The following is a 20534-nucleotide window of genomic DNA, read 5'->3' as shown; positions in this document are numbered from 1 at the left end:
CTGGATGTTGGATACTGGAAGTTGGATACTGGATGGATACCGGGGCTACTCCACGAATTATTTCAAACACAAACTGCCGCCAACAGCCAAGAAGGTTCATAATTATTAAGCGAACGTTTGTGGCTGCTGCTGCCTCTGATGCTGGTGGGCTGTGGCTTCTTGAAATGTTGCAACTTGCAACCGTTTGAGCGATGACTACAGGAACTGCAGCTCCAGCTTGAGCTCCAGCTTCATCGTTGCTTTTCAGGGCAAGAGCGCCAAGTGGCGGGTTAAATAGGTTTTGACTACTCGACAGACAGTTAAAAGCTGCAATGGCAATTGCATTTGTTTCGGTTATGAAGATTAACGATGGCCAAATGAGGCATGGCATTCGATTGGCTCCTGTAAGTAGAGACGCCCCTGACTTTCCAACAGACAACAGATTTTTGATAATTAACCGAAATATTTGCTAAGCAGCAGCAACAGCAACCCCCATAAAAAATTCATATTTTTTGGACCATAATTATGCTCATTGATCAATGGGATTAATTGATGTGCGATATTTCCGGGATCATCTGATTAATTATAATCATTTGATGAATGTTTTTTTAATCGAATTATACAGGAAAGAGCATACATTATGAAATAAATTTAGAGAACTCTAAACAACATTTAAACATCAAATTAAACAACTTGATCATCTTCATTTTATTTACCCAACAAATCAGCCACAAAAATGAATCAAAATATTTGTAAGACAAATCCCATTCATTTGCAAAGTGTCGAAAGTTGACCACAAAATTAACTTTTAAGGGCAGACCCCCGAAAATATCATCACCAAAACACTTCCAGTGGCTAATTTGTCTGCCAAGAGGGGGGCGGCATGAAACCACATGAATATGTTCGAGTGAATGCGAGTGTGGATATGAATAAACATGGTGGGGAGGCACGAGTGTAATGTAAGGCTTGCATAACCCTCATTTGTGAGAGGCTTATGGAGGCTCGCGTGCTCCCGTGCCCAGGTTTTTCGGTGGCTGCGGCGGCGTGATATCGTGTACGCAGATATAACCATAGAGATAGATAGGCAGACAGGTAGGAAACAGGTACATACCTACACAATGTATGTATGTATGCATAAAGATTGAACTGAAAACGTTTGTGCACTCCTCTGACAGAAAATGAAACCCATCTCCAGTCAAAACTTCCATTTTTGGGGAGCAGTGATGATTTTCCATCCATCGTCCGTCGAATAAAGTTGTAACATTTTTATGACAACGATTGACCTTTTTGATTGCGGCGGCTTGAATGTATGATCGAGCACAGAGAGGAAGTGGCTTTGGCTGTGGAGTGGCCAGGAAATGATTAATGGGCTATTGATGCATTCGAATGCGGAATAATTGATAGAAGGTTAGCCTCCAAAAACTCCCCACAGATTTATCTCAGTCCCATCATCACACTTTTGGCCAACAGCAAACACACAAATCAAACTGAGAAAAGCTAACTGAAGAGCGAAAGAAAACTCCAGCCTCCCCACCAATTATGTGATGTGGCAATGGAACAATAATTCTTCCTAGCCATTATTTTTACGGTTGGCAACAGCGGCAACCAAACGAGAGCTACCGAAACTGCAGGGCGTCGTCGTCGTCAAAAGGCAAAAGTTGAAGCAATCCGATCCGAAACGACCCAAGAGATCCCCAGGTGAAGCAAACGTTTGCAGCAATTTCAGATCAATTATATGAAGGCGCTTCCATTGTTCGGCTCACGATTTATTCATTTTTCTCTTTTGTTGCGCTGCTATTTATTATGGCCTAAAAGAAGACAACAATTATGTGAAATTGATTTGCATTTTTCTATCAGGACACCGAAATATTTGAAATTTGGAGGCACTTTCATTTACTTAACAAAATTTGGAGCAACGACTTTTGATACTACTTTAAATTTCTATCTTTCTATAAAAAAAAACACATAAATAAAAATCAAAACAAGTTCTATTCATCTCGCTTGGATAATTCCTCCACAAGCTTGGCACTCTGGGCCTTTATCTGCTTGCGATTGGGCACATTGGCCATTGTTTTGTTCTCCTGGAGGAGATCCTCCTCGGGCGCTGCCTGTTGCTGCTCGTCATTATCAATCGGCTCGAGCATGTCGAGGCTGGCGAGGTAATCGGCATGATATTCGTCAACATTACGCTTGATGGTGGCTCGGCGAAGCTCCACAGTATAGCCCTTCATCAATTTATAGATCTTACGCTTCACCATGTGCATGATGTTGTCAACTGTGGGAAGAAGTTTAAGAACCATTTACATAAAGGTCTTCTTCACTCAACTGTTCTCCTCGTAGAGTTCTGGTGCCGCGGCCCTCATGTTCAGCATTTCAAATTTAAGCAGCGGCAACTTCAAGTAGGAATTGGGATACTGTGCACGAAGCAATTTGGGCTGACGATCCACGTGACGCAGTATTTCCACAAGATTCCAAATTGTCCATCTAATAAGCCAGCATAAGCGATATCTCATAAAAATCGTTGCTAACTTACCTTAACAACACATAGGCATCTGCACGATTCTTGAGATGCTGCAGAGTATCCTGCTCGAATTCCTCTTCTTTGCGGAGCATTTTCTTCAAGTCCTTGATGCGCTCCAGGCGGCTATAGATATGGGAAAGTTTTGGGTATGTTCTCCGTATTTAAAAAACCACCTACTTGATTTCTTCCTCTGAAAGATTATTGACCAACACTCCCTTAAGAACGCTGGCACATTTCATTTTGGTTTCCAGCATTTCATGGGCCAGCATATCGTTGACAATCATGCGATGCAACTTGTCATTGTTGTCCACTTGGCTCTTCATTCTGCAAAGTTGGACAGCATTAAACTCGCTTTCTCGGAGTGGATTTCCATTAAATTCGTTACCTTGGATATATCTCTTTGGCCTGCGAGCACAATGTCACAAACTTCACCTCTTTGATGATCTTCTCAATCGATTTGAGCTCCAATTTGAGTACCAGCATGCTCTGTGTCTCTCGCACATAACGTTTCAGATTCGCGGTGGGCGGTGCCTCCTCCTTGTTCTTCGTGTGTACCACAGATCCCGCCACTGGCGGCTTCTTCAGCGAGGCCAACATTTGCAGCTTCATTTGGAGATTCTTGCGTGACTTGTTCTCCATATGTCGATACTCATCGTTGAGCTCCTTAAACTTTGATATGGCCGGCATTCCAAGATACAGTATATGCTTGATAAAATTGGATTGATCTTCCATATCACCGCTCAGGGAGCGTAGAATAGGCTCATAAAAGATCTCATCATGTACCAGAACTTGTATCATTTTCTTATATGTATTATTGATGGTCTTTATGGCCTTGAGACGCACATTAGAGTTCTCGATTTTTTTGAGGAAAACCCGCGACTTGAGCTCTTCGTCCAATACAAATTCATTTTGATATTTGATGCGATTTTCTAACACAGCTCGTTGTAGCTACATAAGTGGAAATTTTTAAGAGTTTAAGGATTTTAAAAGCACCATGAATATGTACCAGTAGGTCCCTGTAATGCTTCTTTAGTTGATCCAAACGAAACTCCAGCCGATCTCGCTCCTTGCGCATCACAAAGGTCCGCTGATTGATGTTGTCCACCACCAGATGAATGGGCATCTTCTGGTACAACCGTTGCATGTCCTTGTGGTTGATCAGAAAATTCCGTATCTTGTGGGTATTGTCATTGGTCAGAATATTCTGCAGCTTTGTGCGTCCATCGCGACATTGCATCTTAAGGCGTTTATTTTCGCGGAAATAACGCAAACGATTGGCCTTCGATTCATGATTCTTGAACACCAAGCGACGTGCTAAAGAGCAGCCAAGGATATGGGGACATATCATACGATCGTGATGTGTGGCACTTACTCAACAAGTCGGTCATTCCCTTGAACTGCTCTGTCAGCGAATTAGGTGTCCAGCGTTCATCGACCATCACGTGCTGGCGGACATACGACATGCCGAAAAATCCATGGAAGCGCAAGGCACGCGGATGCACTGGCTTGGGGGCCAGGACATCCTTGTCCTTGTTACGACGTGGCCGATAGGCCAGGCCCCGCTGTCTTAAAGTGCAAGGCATGGCGAAGATATCTGTATTAAAACTATACAGAAAGAATCTAACGAGCAGGTGACGATTTCACTACGAATATACTTTTTAATGAAGCAAAATGCTTGAATTAATAGATAAAAACTACTGAGATCTTTTATTTTACACATTTATTTTGCACTAACATTTCATTTTTGTTTTGTTTCTGAAGGTTTGTTCTGTTTTCAACATAAATTTTATACAATACACAATATATATATTTAATATCTATGTTTATCCGATGAGAATGTGTGTGTTTGTGTGCATATACGTGTACATACCTAAATAGTTTTCAATTTTAATGAGAATTTACTTGAGTAGAATTTTGAAGACGTCATCGTGATAAAATATCTTATAATTCTTGGTGTTTGCAAATTTAAGCATCAATAGGGTTTTTGTAGGAAAACAGCCTCCTAAACTAATAGAAACACAACATTTTTTTGATTGAAATATGTAGAGCTCATAGGTAGATAGTACATGTATAATGCAATCTCTAAAGATACATTTCTAAGCTTAGTTTTTTGGAAACTGTTCGCATGTCGTATATTTTATATTCTGCTCCGAGAGATCCCCCATTCCGAGGGATCATTATGTGGTTGCAGTGCTCACATCATTTTGTTGTACCGGTACAGATGCATTAATGCTTCATGTACGGGATATATCATTAGATCATTAATTGGTTGACCTCATCTTGGTTGCGCGTAGTAATGTAATCAACTAATAGAAACACAACATTCATTGAAATATAAAGAGCTCATAGGTATATGATTCTTTCTCTATTGCGTTGCCTATAGATACATTTCTAAGCTTAGTTTATTGGAAACTGTTCGCATGTCATATATTTTATATTCTGCTCCACTAGATCCCCCATTCCGAAGGATCATTGAGTGGTCGCAGTGTTCACATCGTTTTGTTGGGCGCAGCGTACAGATGTACGATAGAATAATTTTTGCAGTTTGTATGTTAGTTAGATCCTAAGTATGAGTATCGTTTTAGCTCAAACACCAGCGTATAAATATTGTCATGAAACATTTTTTGTTTTTTGTAATTATCTGATTTGCGTTTTTTGTATGGTTTTTAAGTATTTTGTTTTAAGTGTATAATTTAGCTAAATTTACATTGATAATGACAAAATATCATATATGATTGTTTGCTTTGAAATTTTATTGCATTTTGCGGTGCTGTATACTCGACTACACCCTCTGCTCTTCTCTTTGAATAATTATCCCTAGATCCTGGCCAACATAGACGTAGATATTCATTCAAAAAAGAATAACTTTGCTACAAAATGTCTACAGCCCCCAACGACATGTCTCTCTGTGACTGCATGACGCTGCGTTCGACTCAATATTTGAAAAGATTTTCAATAGATTTCAAATCTTCCTATTTCTGAAATGTTGGTTCTATATTTCGATGCAGATCAGGAATATACTATAAAGTATTATGTACGTTTGTGAGCAATGTGGAAATTGCCTGTGGACTTGTGCAAAAATATAGCCTACTTTTCAGCTCAAAACGTTGAGTATTTATACATTTGGTAAGTACACGCGTGTAAAAGCGATAGATACATATCTCAGCTTTCAAAAGATTCACTGATCCAGTAAGAAAACGTTGAAGGTAGAAAACCGTCTTTCACATAGCAAGCAATTTTGGGAAAAGGCGATAGTAACGATAAGAAAGCGGGTTGAAGAAACCTTTGGAATCATCAGAAAAACTATTACACACTGAATGGAGGTGGTGGGATAGATATAATGAAGGTTTGAATGGAAGTCATTTTGGCATGCTCCATCCAGGTCCACATGCAGAACATAAAGTAAAAAAAAAATAACAGAAAATATTTTGTATAATTTATATGTAAATGTTTATTTAGACATAGTTCAGCGTGTGGGTGGCTACGCACACGCCTCATGCTTTCCGTTTTGTATATACACAATCTTCAAATGAACTACGTATCTTGATGTGTTGTCGGTTTTCGAAGCAATTAAATAAATGGCTCTAGAGTATATAACACATACATATTCAAATATATGCCGCGGTTTATATATCGCATCTAAACATAATCGTATCTTCAGCACACGTTTCTACATCAATTTTCTGCGCTGCTTTAGAGTTTTTAAATAATACTTAACAATAATAAATGTTTTAACTTTTGCAAATTAAATTTGGACAAAATTGAAACTAGCTTGGAATGCTTTTACAATAATTTGAGTTACAAAATAGAATTTACTTAACAGTTTTAAAAAAACCTAGTACATATATAGTATATTTAACCACAAATAACAGAAAAAACTATAGATTTGCATATAGACGGATTAAAATATTGCAATTGGGTATCGGGGGGCCAGCGACAGGCTTTAACAGAGTGTTTTCCACTAGTATTTCATAATTTAGGTAGTTCAACGTGTGATTGGCGTAGGACACAACTACAGGGTTTTGCTTAGACTTATCGTAGAGTTCTCGTAGGTATAATTCTCATAGACTACTCTTCTTCCTTTTTCTTTTTAGCTATTTACGGAAATTGTTTCGTTTTTCATTCGTTCTTTTTAGCATACATAGTATATAAATTGGTGTATACATATAAATAGTCAAACTTATTTGTTGGTTTTTTTTTTTGTTTCATTTAAATAGTAATAATATAAATATATATATATATATATATATATACTCATGTATATTGTATGTATATAGCTTTTGTTTGTTTTTTTTCGTTCAACATTATAATATAATTTTTTCTTTTCCGTTCTTTTAGCTTTTAGTGCCATTTCCATAAACATTTTTTTTACTTTAGCATTTCTGTGTAGCATAGTGTAAACATTTTTAGATTTTTCAATATATATATATATAATTTATAATATTTTATTATGTGTGTGGGTGTTTGTCTGCTTTCTATGAGGTTAGAGCGCTTAAAGTGTGGGTGTGTGTGTGGCTTGGATGAGTGCCGCTTTATAACGCACCAAATGGATCCAGTGGTACGCTTTTATTGCCGCTGCCATTCTGCGTCGGCTGCATGGGCTGCATGATGCCTCCCGTCGCTCCTGCTGCTGCTCCCGTTGAGGAATTACTTTGCGCCGACATCATCGTCGGTTGCACCCCAGTCAAAGGGGCTTGCCCCATCACCGGCATCCCCTACAAGAGTCATTCAAAAATGGGAGTAAGTAATACGAATACACTGATAATCGAATCAAAAGAACTGCATGCACTGGTAGGGAGAGAGAGTTACATATATACTTCTTAAACTGCTAGGACAGACGCAACGGCTACAAAGTATATATATATATATATATATATCAGTGATAGAGGGTAAAGATACACAGTTCTCTTTCTTTTAGTAGAGCTTTAGGCCGCCGTGAGTTGGTGGGGAAAAACAGTGGTCTACATACGGAAGTTAGTGGAGATTCTACAGTAACTCGGTTGTAAAACTGAATAATTCTACGGGCAAATCAAAAACAATAACTTAATTATTAAGGAAAACACAAGGGAGTGCAACACTCTTTGAGACCAGAAACAGGGAGAAGAGGATAGAGAGACAGAACACACGCTTGTGGCTTTCAGAGGATAGAACAGATGGTTTTTGCTTCGAGAGTTAGGAGTTAGGAGGAGATTAAACTGGCGTATAGATCGCTTTCTTCGTTAGATAGTAGTGCTGAAGATGTTAGATATTCGATTGATAGTCAAGAATGGGAAACTAAAACATTGGTTAACGAAATAATAAATACAAATGATCAAATAACTAAAAAACGATAAAACGGCAACTCAGGTCGAAATCAAAATTATATATATACTATATATTTATTTCTGTAATATAGTTGGTTTTTTTTTTGTTGGGTTCTTTATAGTATGTTGATTTCGTTGGGGGGTATTTTTTTGGTTGCATCATCTTACCTGCATATAATTTGGCATTACAGGATAACTAGCATGTATATACGGATGATTGATTGTGATTGGCGCAGGACTTACGGTCATGCCATGTGCCTATATTAATATTGATTGATTGATAGAATATATATTGACACACACACACAAACACACAGGCGGAGCGTGAGATTTGTTGTTTGTTGGGTTTCAATATATATTTAATTCGATTTTTAGTTGTTTTTTGCGGTATGCGTTGGGGATAGTTGAGAATATATAAAGCAAACATAAAATAAAGAAAAGAAAGTAAGTGATAGTTCATATTTTAAGGATACATATATATATATAAATGCAAAAGAAAAAAGTGTAAAATAATAAAGGGAAATAAAAAACACAGAAAGTATGTGGTTTCTTGTGGCCTGTTTTCATGTTGTGTCTGTTTTTTTTTTTTTTTTTTGGGTACTCTTCGACCTACACTTTCCCGGAGATGTGCCACAAAGTTACAAGTTATAGATAGCCCTAGTGCTTGCTTGGTGTTCTGGTGCTGTATTATTGTATATGGTGGGAGGGAGTATGGGAAAAACCTTGGAAAAACCTTAGCCAAGATTTCAAAAAAGAAAGTAGAAACACTTACAACTGCCGCAACAACTTGGTTTTGGTCCTTTTGTTGGATATTACAACATACAGATTTGGAAATAGGATTTTGCAAACAAGCCAAGGAATATTATTATTAGTATTATTATTATTAGAAAACTTTCAAGACCATACACAGGAAATCAAAGAGAACCAAGTAGCTGAGGCTGTAATATCGCAAATTGCATGGTGCATTTTTTTTTTAGAAAATAAAAGGGAAAATCATAGAAAATCAGAAATAAAGTTGGTATTGGTATTACATGAAGGTGAATGCCTAAAGTGTTGAGGGTGACACGAAAATATTACACAAATAAAGACGATAAAAATGTACAAAAATACTTGTGTTTTTCGATTCTATACATTAAAAAATTGTCATGTGTTTTGTTGTATCGTTTGTTGATTTTTTTCTGGCATTCGTTTTTCAATTATTTATTTGATTTTCGGCACAAATTCTCTAGTGTGTATACGAATTATTACAGTCGATTTCGATTGAATTCGATTCAGATTTCAGATTCCAGGCAAAAGTGGAGTTTTTGCAACTTTCTTTCTTTTGAGTAGTAGTACGAGTACGAGTAGTATTTAGTAGTTTGTTTTTTTTTTTTTTTTTAGAGTAGAGTTCGGACAGTAGAGAGTAGAGTTTTTAGAGAGTTAGAGTGGCATAACTCACCATTGGACGATAGCCAGCACCAGTTGTAGCCGCCATTGGTTGTGGTGTCCAATTAGCACCTGGTTTCGCTGTATTTTTAGGTGAATTCCATTGCACAGGTCTATGAGAATAATGGGGTAAGAGAGTAATGGATATGAACACGGCATTTCAAATGTATTTCTCTATACACATTCTTCTAAAAAAATTTGTTCTCTGCGTGATTTCGAACTATTTGGAAGATTTTTGTTTTTGGAATATGGATGGATACTTTATGTACACATAATGGAACATGAATAACGAATGGGGGTTGGGTGGCTGGTTGGCTGGGGCAATGGTTGTTGGGTTCTTTGGATCAAGGGAGCACTTGTACAGCTCCAAATGGTAGTGGGGTTCGGGCAACAACAAATGAGATTATGTTTTCTGTCTGTTTTGGTTTCACTTTCGAACACACGCACATAATACGAGTATGTAGCATAGATCGTTATTGTTTTTGTCTCTGTTTTTGTTTTTACTCGATGTTTTACTCACTTTGCACTTGCCGTTTTATTTATATTTAAGTTATCAACTAGTGACATTAGTGAACTATCCAAATCGCCGGTAATTATCTTCCCAGTGCCCGCCGGCTGTGGCTGTTGCGGCTGCATATGCATCTGCTGCTGCTGTAGCTGCTGGAGTTGCTGGTGTTGCAGTGGCACTTGCTGATGCTGCTGCTGCCCCAAGAGGTACTGCTGCTGCTGTAGTGCAAGGATCGAGTTGCCGCCGCTGTTGCCGGTCGGATAGACACCTGTGGTGGCGACAACGTTCATTTGATTGCTGGCTGAAGCTGGCTTCAGTACATCGCCCAAGGCATCGAAACCTTTTCATTTTTGTACACACAATTCACACGATGGTTGATGGTTTGTTTTTTGTTGTTGATGATGTTGTTGTTGTTGTTGTTGTAGATAGCCAATGCACCGAGTTTTTTAAATAGCAGACATTTATACACAGAGACAAACACATTTTGTAGATATATATATAAATATATATATGAGGCAGATATAGACAATGGAAGCCGATGGATGGGAGCCCAGGAGTAACATAGTATTTTTTGTTGAGGATGATGGTTTGTCGAGTTATCGTCGGAGCATTCCGTTTTCCCGTTATATGTTCATTTGAGTTTTTGATTCGTTTTTTTTTTTTTTTGCCAGCATAAACACACAGATATATGTTTAAGCGTTTTTTAATAGATTTATGTAGATTAGAAAATGTTCGAATATGGATTTTTGTGCCACCAACATTAACATGAGACAATGTGCGGTATGTTTTTTTGTTTTTGTTTTGGTTTTTTAAGTACATAAAAACATAAAAAAGAGAGAAAAAGAGAAAAAATAACATTTACAAAATAAATACCATGAATTCTTTTTTGCATTTTTATATAGAGTATATATGTATATCAATATTTGGTTAGTTGGTTATTCCTAAATAATGGTTTGCGTTTTGGGATTAGTTATGCCAACAACCATAGCTTCAGATATTTATATTACATGATTTATGGCTTAGATTATATACAAAAAGCAGGCGAAACACAAAATGGGAAATGTTGCTGGATTGTTAAGCGTTGAAGAGATTCGATTTTGTAGAGATTTAAACAAAAGCTATGGATAGCAAGTTTTTGGAAGGTTCCAATCTCTTAAGAGATATCTTTTACACAAAATAAATAAAAATATGTTTCCTTAACAGTACACAAAACATATAATTATCGCACAAAAACATTAATTTCATTTAAACATTAAATACACAAAAATTATTCATTAAATACATGAAAATACTAACAAATTCTTTCAAATAAAAGCAACATTGAATACAAATTACACGAAGACATTTATAAAACTATAGAAAAAAAACTAAAAATATACTCGAACAACAACGCAGATTTGATACGACTTTGATCCTAACAGAGGATGCCATATTTGACAGAGCAACAGAGGATCTTCAAAATTCAATGGCAGGACAATCAAAAAAACTACTCACAAAACACGAGGCAATCAGACGAGCACGACAACAACAGTGGTGGAGGGGAAAGCGTGTTCTTTTGTAGATGTCAATGAGTGTCTACTGTACAGGACAGAGCTTGAAGGCTGAGACAGTGCTCTCTGCGTGTGCGGCGGCGGCAGCACTACAAGCAAGAGTGGCAGGTGGAAAAGCTTTGTACAGACAACCAAAGCCTGGCGAATGGTGGGAAAAGAGAGATGGCTTGGCTTTCGTTTCGTGGCGATAGGACAAAGGTTTCACCTGGTAGAAATTCTTGCTGTTGCTGTTGCTGCAGCTGCTGTCGTTGTTGAAGTTGCAGCTGTTGCTGCTGCTGCTGTTGTTGTTGTTGTTGCTGTTGCATGTAGAAGATATCTTGCTGCTGCTGATGCTGTTGCTGCTGATCCATGAAAATGTTATTGCCGCCAAAGGGTGTTGCAGCAACAGGTACAACAGCGACTGCGTCATCGAAAAATGGATTGGGGGGCAACGGCATCAATGCTGAATAAAGTCCAACACACAGACATTTTACAGGATAACGATTTTAAATTAATATACAGAAATAATATATATACAAAAAATATAAGCAAATCTCAAGTATAAACCAACATTTAGGGTTCCAAATGTAACAGAAAATATCCAAAATAGCTTAACAGAAATTAAACCTAGCTTTTTGTGTGGAAATTGCTTTTTTAACCATCATGCTAACATTTAGTTAATTTCACTTTAAAACATACACCAATAATAACCAAAAATTTGTTAATTTTTAGCATAATTATAGTCGCATTTCGGTTTAGTATCTTTTTAGACGTAAACCACTCGAAAATTAGTCAACTTATACGCTTAAATTTGTATAAAATATAGCATAGAAGAGCGGTGGTTGCAGTTTTAGTAATGGAATGAATGATTATTGGATGGCCATTGAAGGACTTACCTGTTGGTTCCGTGTTACCAAAAACGGATGAGAAATTACTATCGGAAACGAATGCATTTGTTGCAGCAGCGGAGGAGACTGAAGCGCCATTGAAACCTATTTTTTTCATATTTTTTGTATTGGTTTTTGTAGGTGTTTTTTTTTTTTGTGGCGGCGTGTACATTGCGATATTTTGATATATTTTGTTTTGGTTTGTTATCGATTTTTATCGAAAGGTTGTATTCATTATCGGTAATCGGTAATCGTTGTCGTTGTTTGTATTCGGGTTTGTTTTTTGGAAAAGAAATAGTGATGGAAAAAATGAAGAAGTAACAATACATTAGACAGAAATTCATAAGAAATCAAAAATGTAAGCAAAAATGATCGATATCAAGAAAACTTATACGACTCAATACGGAAATACGGAAAATGATTACTAAATATATGAGAGAGAGAGAGAGTAAATGGTGCATGAAAGTCTTTGGTGCAATATACAGAAATGGGGGGCGGCGGGCGTCTAGGACGCGCCACTAGGAAAAGTGTGCGCTCTCCTCATAGCTCTGAACCATTTACGGAGGATACGGATACGGATACGGATACAACAGAAGTACATACTACACTTACACACTGATTCGTATATGTATATACAGCATTATAAATAAAAGGTAAACTCTAGTAAAAACTTAGGAAATAATAAGAGAAAATTATAACATGCTACCGTTATTATGCATCCACAAATTATTGGCATTAAGTGTAGCACCTGTGGCACCTCCTGCAGCGTTAGAGCCGCTGCCGCCAGCACTGGCACTGGCTTCAAACATATCGGCAAAGGGATTGCCCAACTGCAACAAATCGTCAGAGGCCTTGGTGGTGGCCTGTGGCGCCTGGTGGTGGTGGGACGCTGCTCCAGCAGCAGCGGGCTGTGCCGACGCGGCACCAAACAGATCAACTATCGGCTGGCCAGCCGATGAGGCTGGCGGTGACGATAGGAATGGATTTGTTAGTGCAGCGCTTGAGCCAGCAGCACCGCTACTAGTGGGCGACGATACCTTGGACTTAATAGAGAAACAAACGGGGAAATATATTAATCTTTGTTCATATATTCGGATAATTTCATAGAACTTACTTTGTACTGATTCATGGCGGCCTCCTCTTCGGCCAGAACCTGTGCCTTAAGCTGCTCATCAATCCCATTGGTGGCATCGAATTTACTGGAAGCGGCCGCAGTGCCGAAAGCAGAGCTGGTAGAAGAAAGTGCAGATACAGCGGATTTTACATTGCGTTGATGGCTACTGATCATCGAAATCGAAACCAAAACATGAAACCAAAGGAAAAGAAATCAAAGAAAATAACAAAATATTAAAAAATTGTCAATTTTAAACATAAAATAAAATAAGAGTTCAACAATTCCAATACAAAATAATCATAAGATCTAGATGTCGAACACACCTCGAAGACTGTGTGGGCGTATTGGCGGCAGATACTTTACGACCTTCCAGCGTGGCCAAGTGCTGCTCCAAGGCATCCAAAAGAGAGCTTGGGGCCTTGGTCAAATCAGGTATATCACCCTTATCAATGCCCACATTCTACAAAGCAAGTAAGACAAACATTAAATAAGGGGTTTACCATTAAGGAAGACGGATACATACCTCTGCCACCTTTAAAAATTCCCCCACACGATCCATGCGAACCAAAAACTTCTTATAGAGATCCAATGCATCGCGTGCTAGCTTTTTATTCATATCAAAGTATTTCTCCAGTAAATTGATGATGCCATCGTTATAGCAAGCAAACAGACGGATGAGATCGCGAAATAAGAGCATGAAACTCATATTAATGACGCCTAAAAACACACACACAAGAAATATATCATTTAAATAATCCATATATATAGATGGGTAATCCCTCACCATTGGACAAGTCATTGGACTGGCAATCAAACTCTAAAAGTCCATCCAATTGTGCCTGCAAAACTGGCAAAGTCTTTAAGAGTTTGTCCGCATTCATGCTCCGCAATGAGCCCTCCTCTTTGCTATAAACAAAAATCAATTGGCCATGAAGTATATGTATGCAATATGAATACATATAATATATGTTATAGTTGTAGTTACCCTCGTTTGACTTTACAAAAGTCAAAGGCCATGGCTCGATAGGAGAGCGACTTTTCATTCAAATACTTGGCATAGCGTCGTATGAATGGGGACATATCGTAACCTGTTGAATATGGATAGACATTTAATACATTTGTTATAGAACATAAAGAGAGGGAAAACACAAATAAGAGTGTATTAAACAAGGTCAAAACAATAATTAATTTTTTGTTTAGTAAATTTTGGTTTTTTTAGCTAAAAAAACGAAAATTAGTCACACAACCGGGAAACAAGGGAGTACGAGAGCCCCGCAAAAAAATAAGTAGAGTATTTGAAAGCCAATTTTCCCACATAGCAGAGCTTGTTGCAATATACTCACCCATTCTGCCACCTGGTACGCCCATGCCACCATCTGCTTTTGGAATATTTAGTTTTGATATTTTTGTAGTATTTCGATTCGAGTTGTTAGCCAGCAAATGTTGTTGTATGTTGCATGTATTGTTTTTGTGAGTAAGCGACGCATTTTGGTATTTTTGTTAAGAATTTTTAATTAATTTCGTTAAAAGTATGTAAAAAAAAAGAAAAATGACAAATGAGTAAAAGCCAAACGTTTGCGCAGCATGAGAGAAGGAAAGAGAGAGAGGAATACAGAATGTAAGCTTTATTTTATAAATTTATATGCATTTTGTTTTGGTTCAAATAATGGAAATGGATATGGAAATGGTTAGTGGGATTTCTTGAGTATTAGTTAAGGGCAATATCTTTATACCTTGCACAGTTCCTTTGTCCAGAAAGGAGCTGAGATTGAATGTAGAATTGCTTGATGCTAAATATTGCATGAAGCGCTGCAAAGATACAAAAATGGAGAGAGAATGATGATTAGGGATACAGAATGATGATTAGGAAACATCATCAGAGAGATACTATAGAAACTATATACTAGAAATACTATACAAGATAAGAATACGGCTTATCTCGGTTAAAAACCATGTAAAATTGTCGACTATGAATTTACTTGATTTGAAAGCTGGAGGAATATTTTGTTTCTTATGTTATCTCCATAGCAAAAATTCTCCCTTGTTTAAATCAACTATACAATGGTTACGTCCCATTTTTGGTTGAAAAAGGAAATTTAATGTAAATAGAAAATAATGTATTTGCTCCTCCTCCTTTCCTAATCAACTAAAGACATAATCGAGTGGATGGCAGGAGAAAGGTTTCCCTTTTTATACCCGATACTCAAAATGAGTATTGGGGTATATTAGATTTGTGGTAAAAGTGGATGTGTGTAACGTCCAGAAGGAATCGTTTCCGACCCCATAAAGTATATATATTCTGATCAGCATCAATAGCCGAGTCGATTGAGCCCTGTCTGTCTGTCCGTCTGTCCGTCCGTCCGTCCGTCCGTCCGTCCGTCCGTCCGTCCGTCCGTCCGTCCGTCCGTCCGTCCCCTTCAGCGCCTAGTGCTCAAAGACTATAAGAGCTAGAGCAACGATGTTTTGGATCCAGACATCTGTGATATGTCACTGCTACAAAAATATTTCAAAACTTTGCCCCGCCCACTTCCGCCCCCACAAAGGACGAAAATCTGTGGCATCCACATTTTTAAAGATACGATAAAACCAAAAACGCAGAATCGTAGAGGATGACTATATGTTTTAGAGTGTGAAATCTCAACCAGATCGTATAATTATTATAGCCAGAATCAAGAAGAGTTCAAGGATCTCAGAACCTATAAGAGCCAGAGCAACCAAATTTGGTATCCACACTCCTGTGATATCGGACCTTGACCGTTTCGTGTCCAAATTTCGCCACACCCCCTTCCGCCCCCGCAAAGGACGAAAATCTGGGGTATCCACAAATCTCAGAGACTATTAAGGCTAGAGTAACCAAATTTGGTATCCGCACTTCTGTTAGATCTCACTATAAAACGTATATCTCAGAATTTCGCGCCACCCCCTTCCGCCCCCACAAAGAACGAAAATCTGTTGCATCCACAATATTGCACATTCGAGAAAACTAAAAACGCAGAATCATAGATAATGACTATATCTATCAGATTGCTGAATCTGGATCAGATCGGATCATTTTTGTAGCCAAAAGCAAGAAATCAATTTGCAGTGGCCACGCAGCGCCCGACGTCACGCTCAGACTGATTTTCTGTCTCTCTCGCACGCACTCTTTGTCGTGTGGTTCAATATTAGCGGCGTCTGCCGCAGGAGAGCCATACTGACTTAGTATCGGGTATAACTGTAGAGTTGCGGTGTACGCAGCAACTCACAACGTTCCCCCTCGTTATTTCTAGAATCGATTCTCCTCATAGTTCTTCCAAAATATGAACCAAAGAAAAATCTTACAAAATCCGCTTTAAAATCGAAATTATAGGGGAAGCTAAATTTTATAAAATGAATCCTCCAAGCACACAAAGAACTCTCTTTTAGTGCGAAATTCTCTCCGTTTTTGGGCATAAGGTATGCCCTCTGGTCATGTAAATATTGTACTTCCATTCTTAAGCACATATTTACATACATACATCCCATCGGGCATCTTCAACTTTTGGGTGCAAGCCCTCCGGCAATCAAATTTCATTTGTGGCACAATCTCTCACTTGAGCTTGACCCTCCCCCCTTCCCGAGCACTCCTCTTCCATATGGCTGCCCCTCTGAATGGAAGGAAGCTTGCAATTATGTCGCCAAATAAACACCACAAGCGAAAAGACTGAACAAATACAACCACAGAGAGAGGAAAAACAATTAAAGATAAGCTCCGAGAAAAAAAGAGAGCAAGCAATAACAGCAAGCGTGAAGCTCGAAGCAATCGCTGAAACATAAAAAAAAGAGAGTCAACAAAAGGCAAAGACAAAAGTAAAGACGTGACCTTTTGAAATGGAAAGAATATGGCCCGCAATGATATCACAGCGGAATACTTAGAGTTCAAGACAATAAGTGAAATGAAAGTGAAAATAACTATATAAATAGTACCCCTGATCCATTAGGGGACTTTCAACGCTGCACAAATGTGGCCACAAGCGAAACAAACAGATGCCATTCACGCTTCCCAGTCGGATGTAAATCTCCCGCCAATTGAGTGTTCTATCTGTATAAAACGCCCCCTCTTTGACGACTGATAAGACGAGATACAAACCTCATTGCCATATGCCATCAGATGATGTGTGGTTATCAGCGACTTGTAGACCACCACCCAGTTGGCGTTCTGTGAACGCTCGATAAGTAAATTGGCCAAATGAGGTATCGATACATTCGGCTCATTTGTGCAGTGCACCAAATCTGCAAAGAAATAGAAAAAACGGAACAAATGTTAGAAACGTTTGAAGAAATCGTTTAAAAAATATACAAAATCCAATTAAAAATTGTCATATAAACAATCAAGGCTCTCTTATCGGTCGCGTCTCGTATTTCGTATATTGTGGCGCTTATCTTTCGCTTTTACACTGAAACACAGAATCAAACACACACACACACAACCCCCCCCCCCCCCACACCCCCCCCCCCCCCACACACACACACACACACACACACAGCCACAAAGACAAGACGAAACGAAACGGAAAAGCTTTGATAAGAAATGCCATAATTTCTCTTTCTCTGTTGGTTTCCCATTTCATTTAGCAAAAACTCTGAAAGAAACAATAAACAAATGCAATTGGAAGGGGCGTTTACATCCAGATGTTTGCTTGGCTTTTGCTTTGGAAAATCAACCGAACAGACGACAAATATGATTCATAGAAAGTGATAGAGAGAGCGAGAGAGAGAGAGAGAGGGAAAATGTATAACAAATTAAAATGCAATGGAAAATTTATCAATTTACTTTGAATTTACTGGTGAATTTTATGCATGAGAAATGTTTGATTTTTAAGGGGAATGGTTATTCCTATTGATTCATTTTATTGAGAATTAAGTGGAGAATAAAAGTCAACATGTAATGGAATCCAATATATGACATACCTAAAGATCTTAAGTTTCCATAAAACTATACACAATCGATTAACCTTCCTTTGTAGACAATTTAATAAAAGTACACTTTAAATAGGTCACAGCTGCATTTCCCTATAAAATGATCAGAATGCGAGACAGGCCCCCATTGATAGCTAATTTAACACGTTGTTTCCCTTTGTTTAGAGCTCTTTCTTAACAGCCGTTTCTTATGCTCTTTAAGCGTTTCTTCTACTTTAAGGTAGTGTCTCGACTTCATTTCTTTCCGTCCTTCTGGTTCTGTGAAATCTTAACTTGTTTTATTTATAAAGCTTAAGAATATACGGACAGAAAGAGAGACAGGGAAAGAGAGAGAAAAGGTAAAGCAAATAAAGTTTCAAGCTCAAATTCTACCTGTTGTAGGTCTTTACAAACGAGCCGGTACTATCGCATATACAAATCAGGTTTAAACTGAGAGAAAAAAACGATTGATTACAAAAGTTAAGCTTTCAAGAACTTGAGCTTTAATTTTCAATCGCTTTTCCCCATGAAAATGTCCCCAAGTGAGGGAGGACCCAACTGTGTGGAGGATTTTATGTGGACCACAACTGGAAACCATTTATTTTCTATCGTTGACATATTCGCCAATCAGACAATGCTAAAGAGAGAAGTCTGTGGCGGCGGGTGGTGCTGAGTATGTGGCATATAATGATATTGGCCTCTTTTTCGTTATGAGTCATCAGTTTTTGCAAACGTGCCCAGAAAACAGGTCAAGACGAGCATAGAGCCAGAAAGAGAGCCCAAAATGAGTTCTAAGAAAACCAGAATTCAACAAGAATGTCATCAAGTGATTAACAGCTGATCGCTAAACATAAGGGGAGAACTAATTAGAAGTATGTGGATGTCAGCCGATGGATGCCGTTGTGGAAGAAAAGTGGATATCATCTTAGATGTTTGTGGATGTCTGTCTTATCAAAAGCAAGATAATTTTCCATTATTGTTTAATCACAAATAATACAAAATGTAATCAGAATTATGGCCAAATTAGCAACAAACAAAAGTGCACGAAATGAGGGAAAAACTTTTGCATAAATTTACAAGACAATGACACCGCAAAACCACTAACAATTGCGGCTTTTGTAGGCGTTCCACACACACACACACACACAAACACAGGCACACACGTGCAGCCGTGAGAAAGTGACGTAACACTAGAAAGAGAGCCTAGTCTAGAGAGGGAGAGGAATGGAAACGTAACATTAGAAAGAGATGCGCCAAAAAAGTGTGAGTGGAAGGGAGAGGAAGAAAGAGGAGCAGCTAATGCTGAATAGAGCCCACAAACACAGCTGTGCAATACAGGTGCATTGGCAGAGGGGTGGTAGAGGCAGCCAGAGCGAGCATAAAAGGGCTCTTGGGGAATGGGTATATATTTTTCGCCTTGTCACATAAACTTTTGGCACTCACTGTAATTTATCACACCACACAAATCCCCAAAAAAAATTGTGGGAGAGAGGAGTTGCTGGGAGAGGGAGACTGAGATTATGTGAGTGTGTGAATGAATGGCAAAGACACATTTTTCTACTCTGTCCTCTGCACACGCTGTGCGTGTCTGTAACTGCTGTAACTAGGAAATGTAACGGTGCTTGCTTATCTGCCGTCAGCCTCTTCTCCCCTCGTACACCACCTTCCCCTTTCCCATTATATCGTTTGTATGCACTTACAATCCAAATGCTTCTTCTTCGGCCCAATGCATTCCTCAGTGGTGGCCTTGCATACGGACTTGGCCAGTCCTTGGCCCGCAAGGCTGTGACGGGCTGCTAGCAGCCTGTCGTTGATTGTTTGCCCTGCCATGGTCATGATGAAGCTGTTCTTGCACTGTGGCTGCTCTTCTCGGTTTCAACACGTTGATTTTTGATTTATTTGATTAATTTAATTATGCACCCAAGGAGTGGACGACACAGCTCACACGCACAAACAGAAAAACACTGACACACACACACACACAAGCACGCACGTACAGCGAAAGACAGGGCAGAGAGACAGAGAGAGCGAACGAGCGAGAGAGAGGTATTGATTGATTGAGAACTGTTATAGAAATTTTTGCTACGCGAACGCCACGACCGACACAATTGAGGAGGAGGACAACAGCACAGGAATCTGATTCGATCAGCAGCTGCTGAGCACAATTTAACGCCGCGTTCTTGATTGCACTCTCTAACCGGTGCCCTTACGCTGCAACGGGAGGCTTTTTTTAATTTTAATAATTCTGTATTTTTCTTGTGCCACAAACAGTGTGACCACGCGCGGACCTATCGATGCAATATACGGTCTACCATTAAAAAAATACCGAAATATACCTTATCATTTTCAAA

General features: G+C 38.6%; 2 protein-coding genes across 16 annotated transcripts; both read right to left on the bottom strand.

Annotated features, from left to right (window-relative positions):
* Positions 1 to 1949: 1949 nt before the first annotated feature.
* Positions 1950 to 4191, bottom strand: LOC108157765. The gene is made up of 7 exons (XM_017289947.2): positions 3873 to 4191; positions 3507 to 3814; positions 2886 to 3448; positions 2678 to 2824; positions 2513 to 2623; positions 2306 to 2463; positions 1950 to 2254 (listed from the first exon to the last, which is right to left on the bottom strand). The coding sequence occupies exons 1-7, from the start codon at positions 4081 to 4083 to the stop codon at positions 1968 to 1970; spliced, it is 1785 nt and encodes a 594-aa protein (XP_017145436.1). The 5' UTR covers positions 4084 to 4191; the 3' UTR covers positions 1950 to 1967.
* A 2656-nt stretch (positions 4192 to 6847) lies between these two features.
* LOC108156541 (phosphatidylinositol-binding clathrin assembly protein LAP) lies at positions 6848 to 20477 on the bottom strand. 15 transcript variants are annotated; one of them, XM_017288047.2, is made up of 16 exons: positions 19884 to 20476; positions 17375 to 17517; positions 15000 to 15075; positions 14610 to 14642; positions 14252 to 14354; positions 14051 to 14172; positions 13790 to 13983; positions 13590 to 13726; positions 13267 to 13429; positions 12859 to 13195; positions 12162 to 12257; positions 11492 to 11728; positions 9749 to 10076; positions 9242 to 9341; positions 7972 to 8061; positions 6848 to 7215 (listed from the first exon to the last, which is right to left on the bottom strand). In XM_017288047.2, the coding sequence occupies exons 1-16, from the start codon at positions 20017 to 20019 to the stop codon at positions 7033 to 7035; spliced, it is 2478 nt and encodes an 825-aa protein (XP_017143536.1). In that variant the 5' UTR covers positions 20020 to 20476; the 3' UTR covers positions 6848 to 7032. The 15 variants fall into 15 exon arrangements, with proteins under 15 accessions (XP_017143536.1, XP_033244506.1, XP_017143537.1 ...); XM_033388615.1 differs by having other exon boundaries at positions 9749 to 10004; XM_017288048.2 differs by having other exon boundaries at positions 12901 to 13195.
* Between the last annotated feature and the right edge of the window lie 57 nt (positions 20478 to 20534).

Source organism: Drosophila miranda, chromosome 2, assembly GCF_003369915.1.
Source record: "Drosophila miranda strain MSH22 chromosome 2, D.miranda_PacBio2.1, whole genome shotgun sequence".
NCBI lineage: Eukaryota > Metazoa > Arthropoda > Insecta > Diptera > Drosophilidae > Drosophila > Drosophila miranda.
Note: the sequence above shows the minus strand (reverse complement) of the source record. Positions and strands in the feature narration are given on the sequence as shown.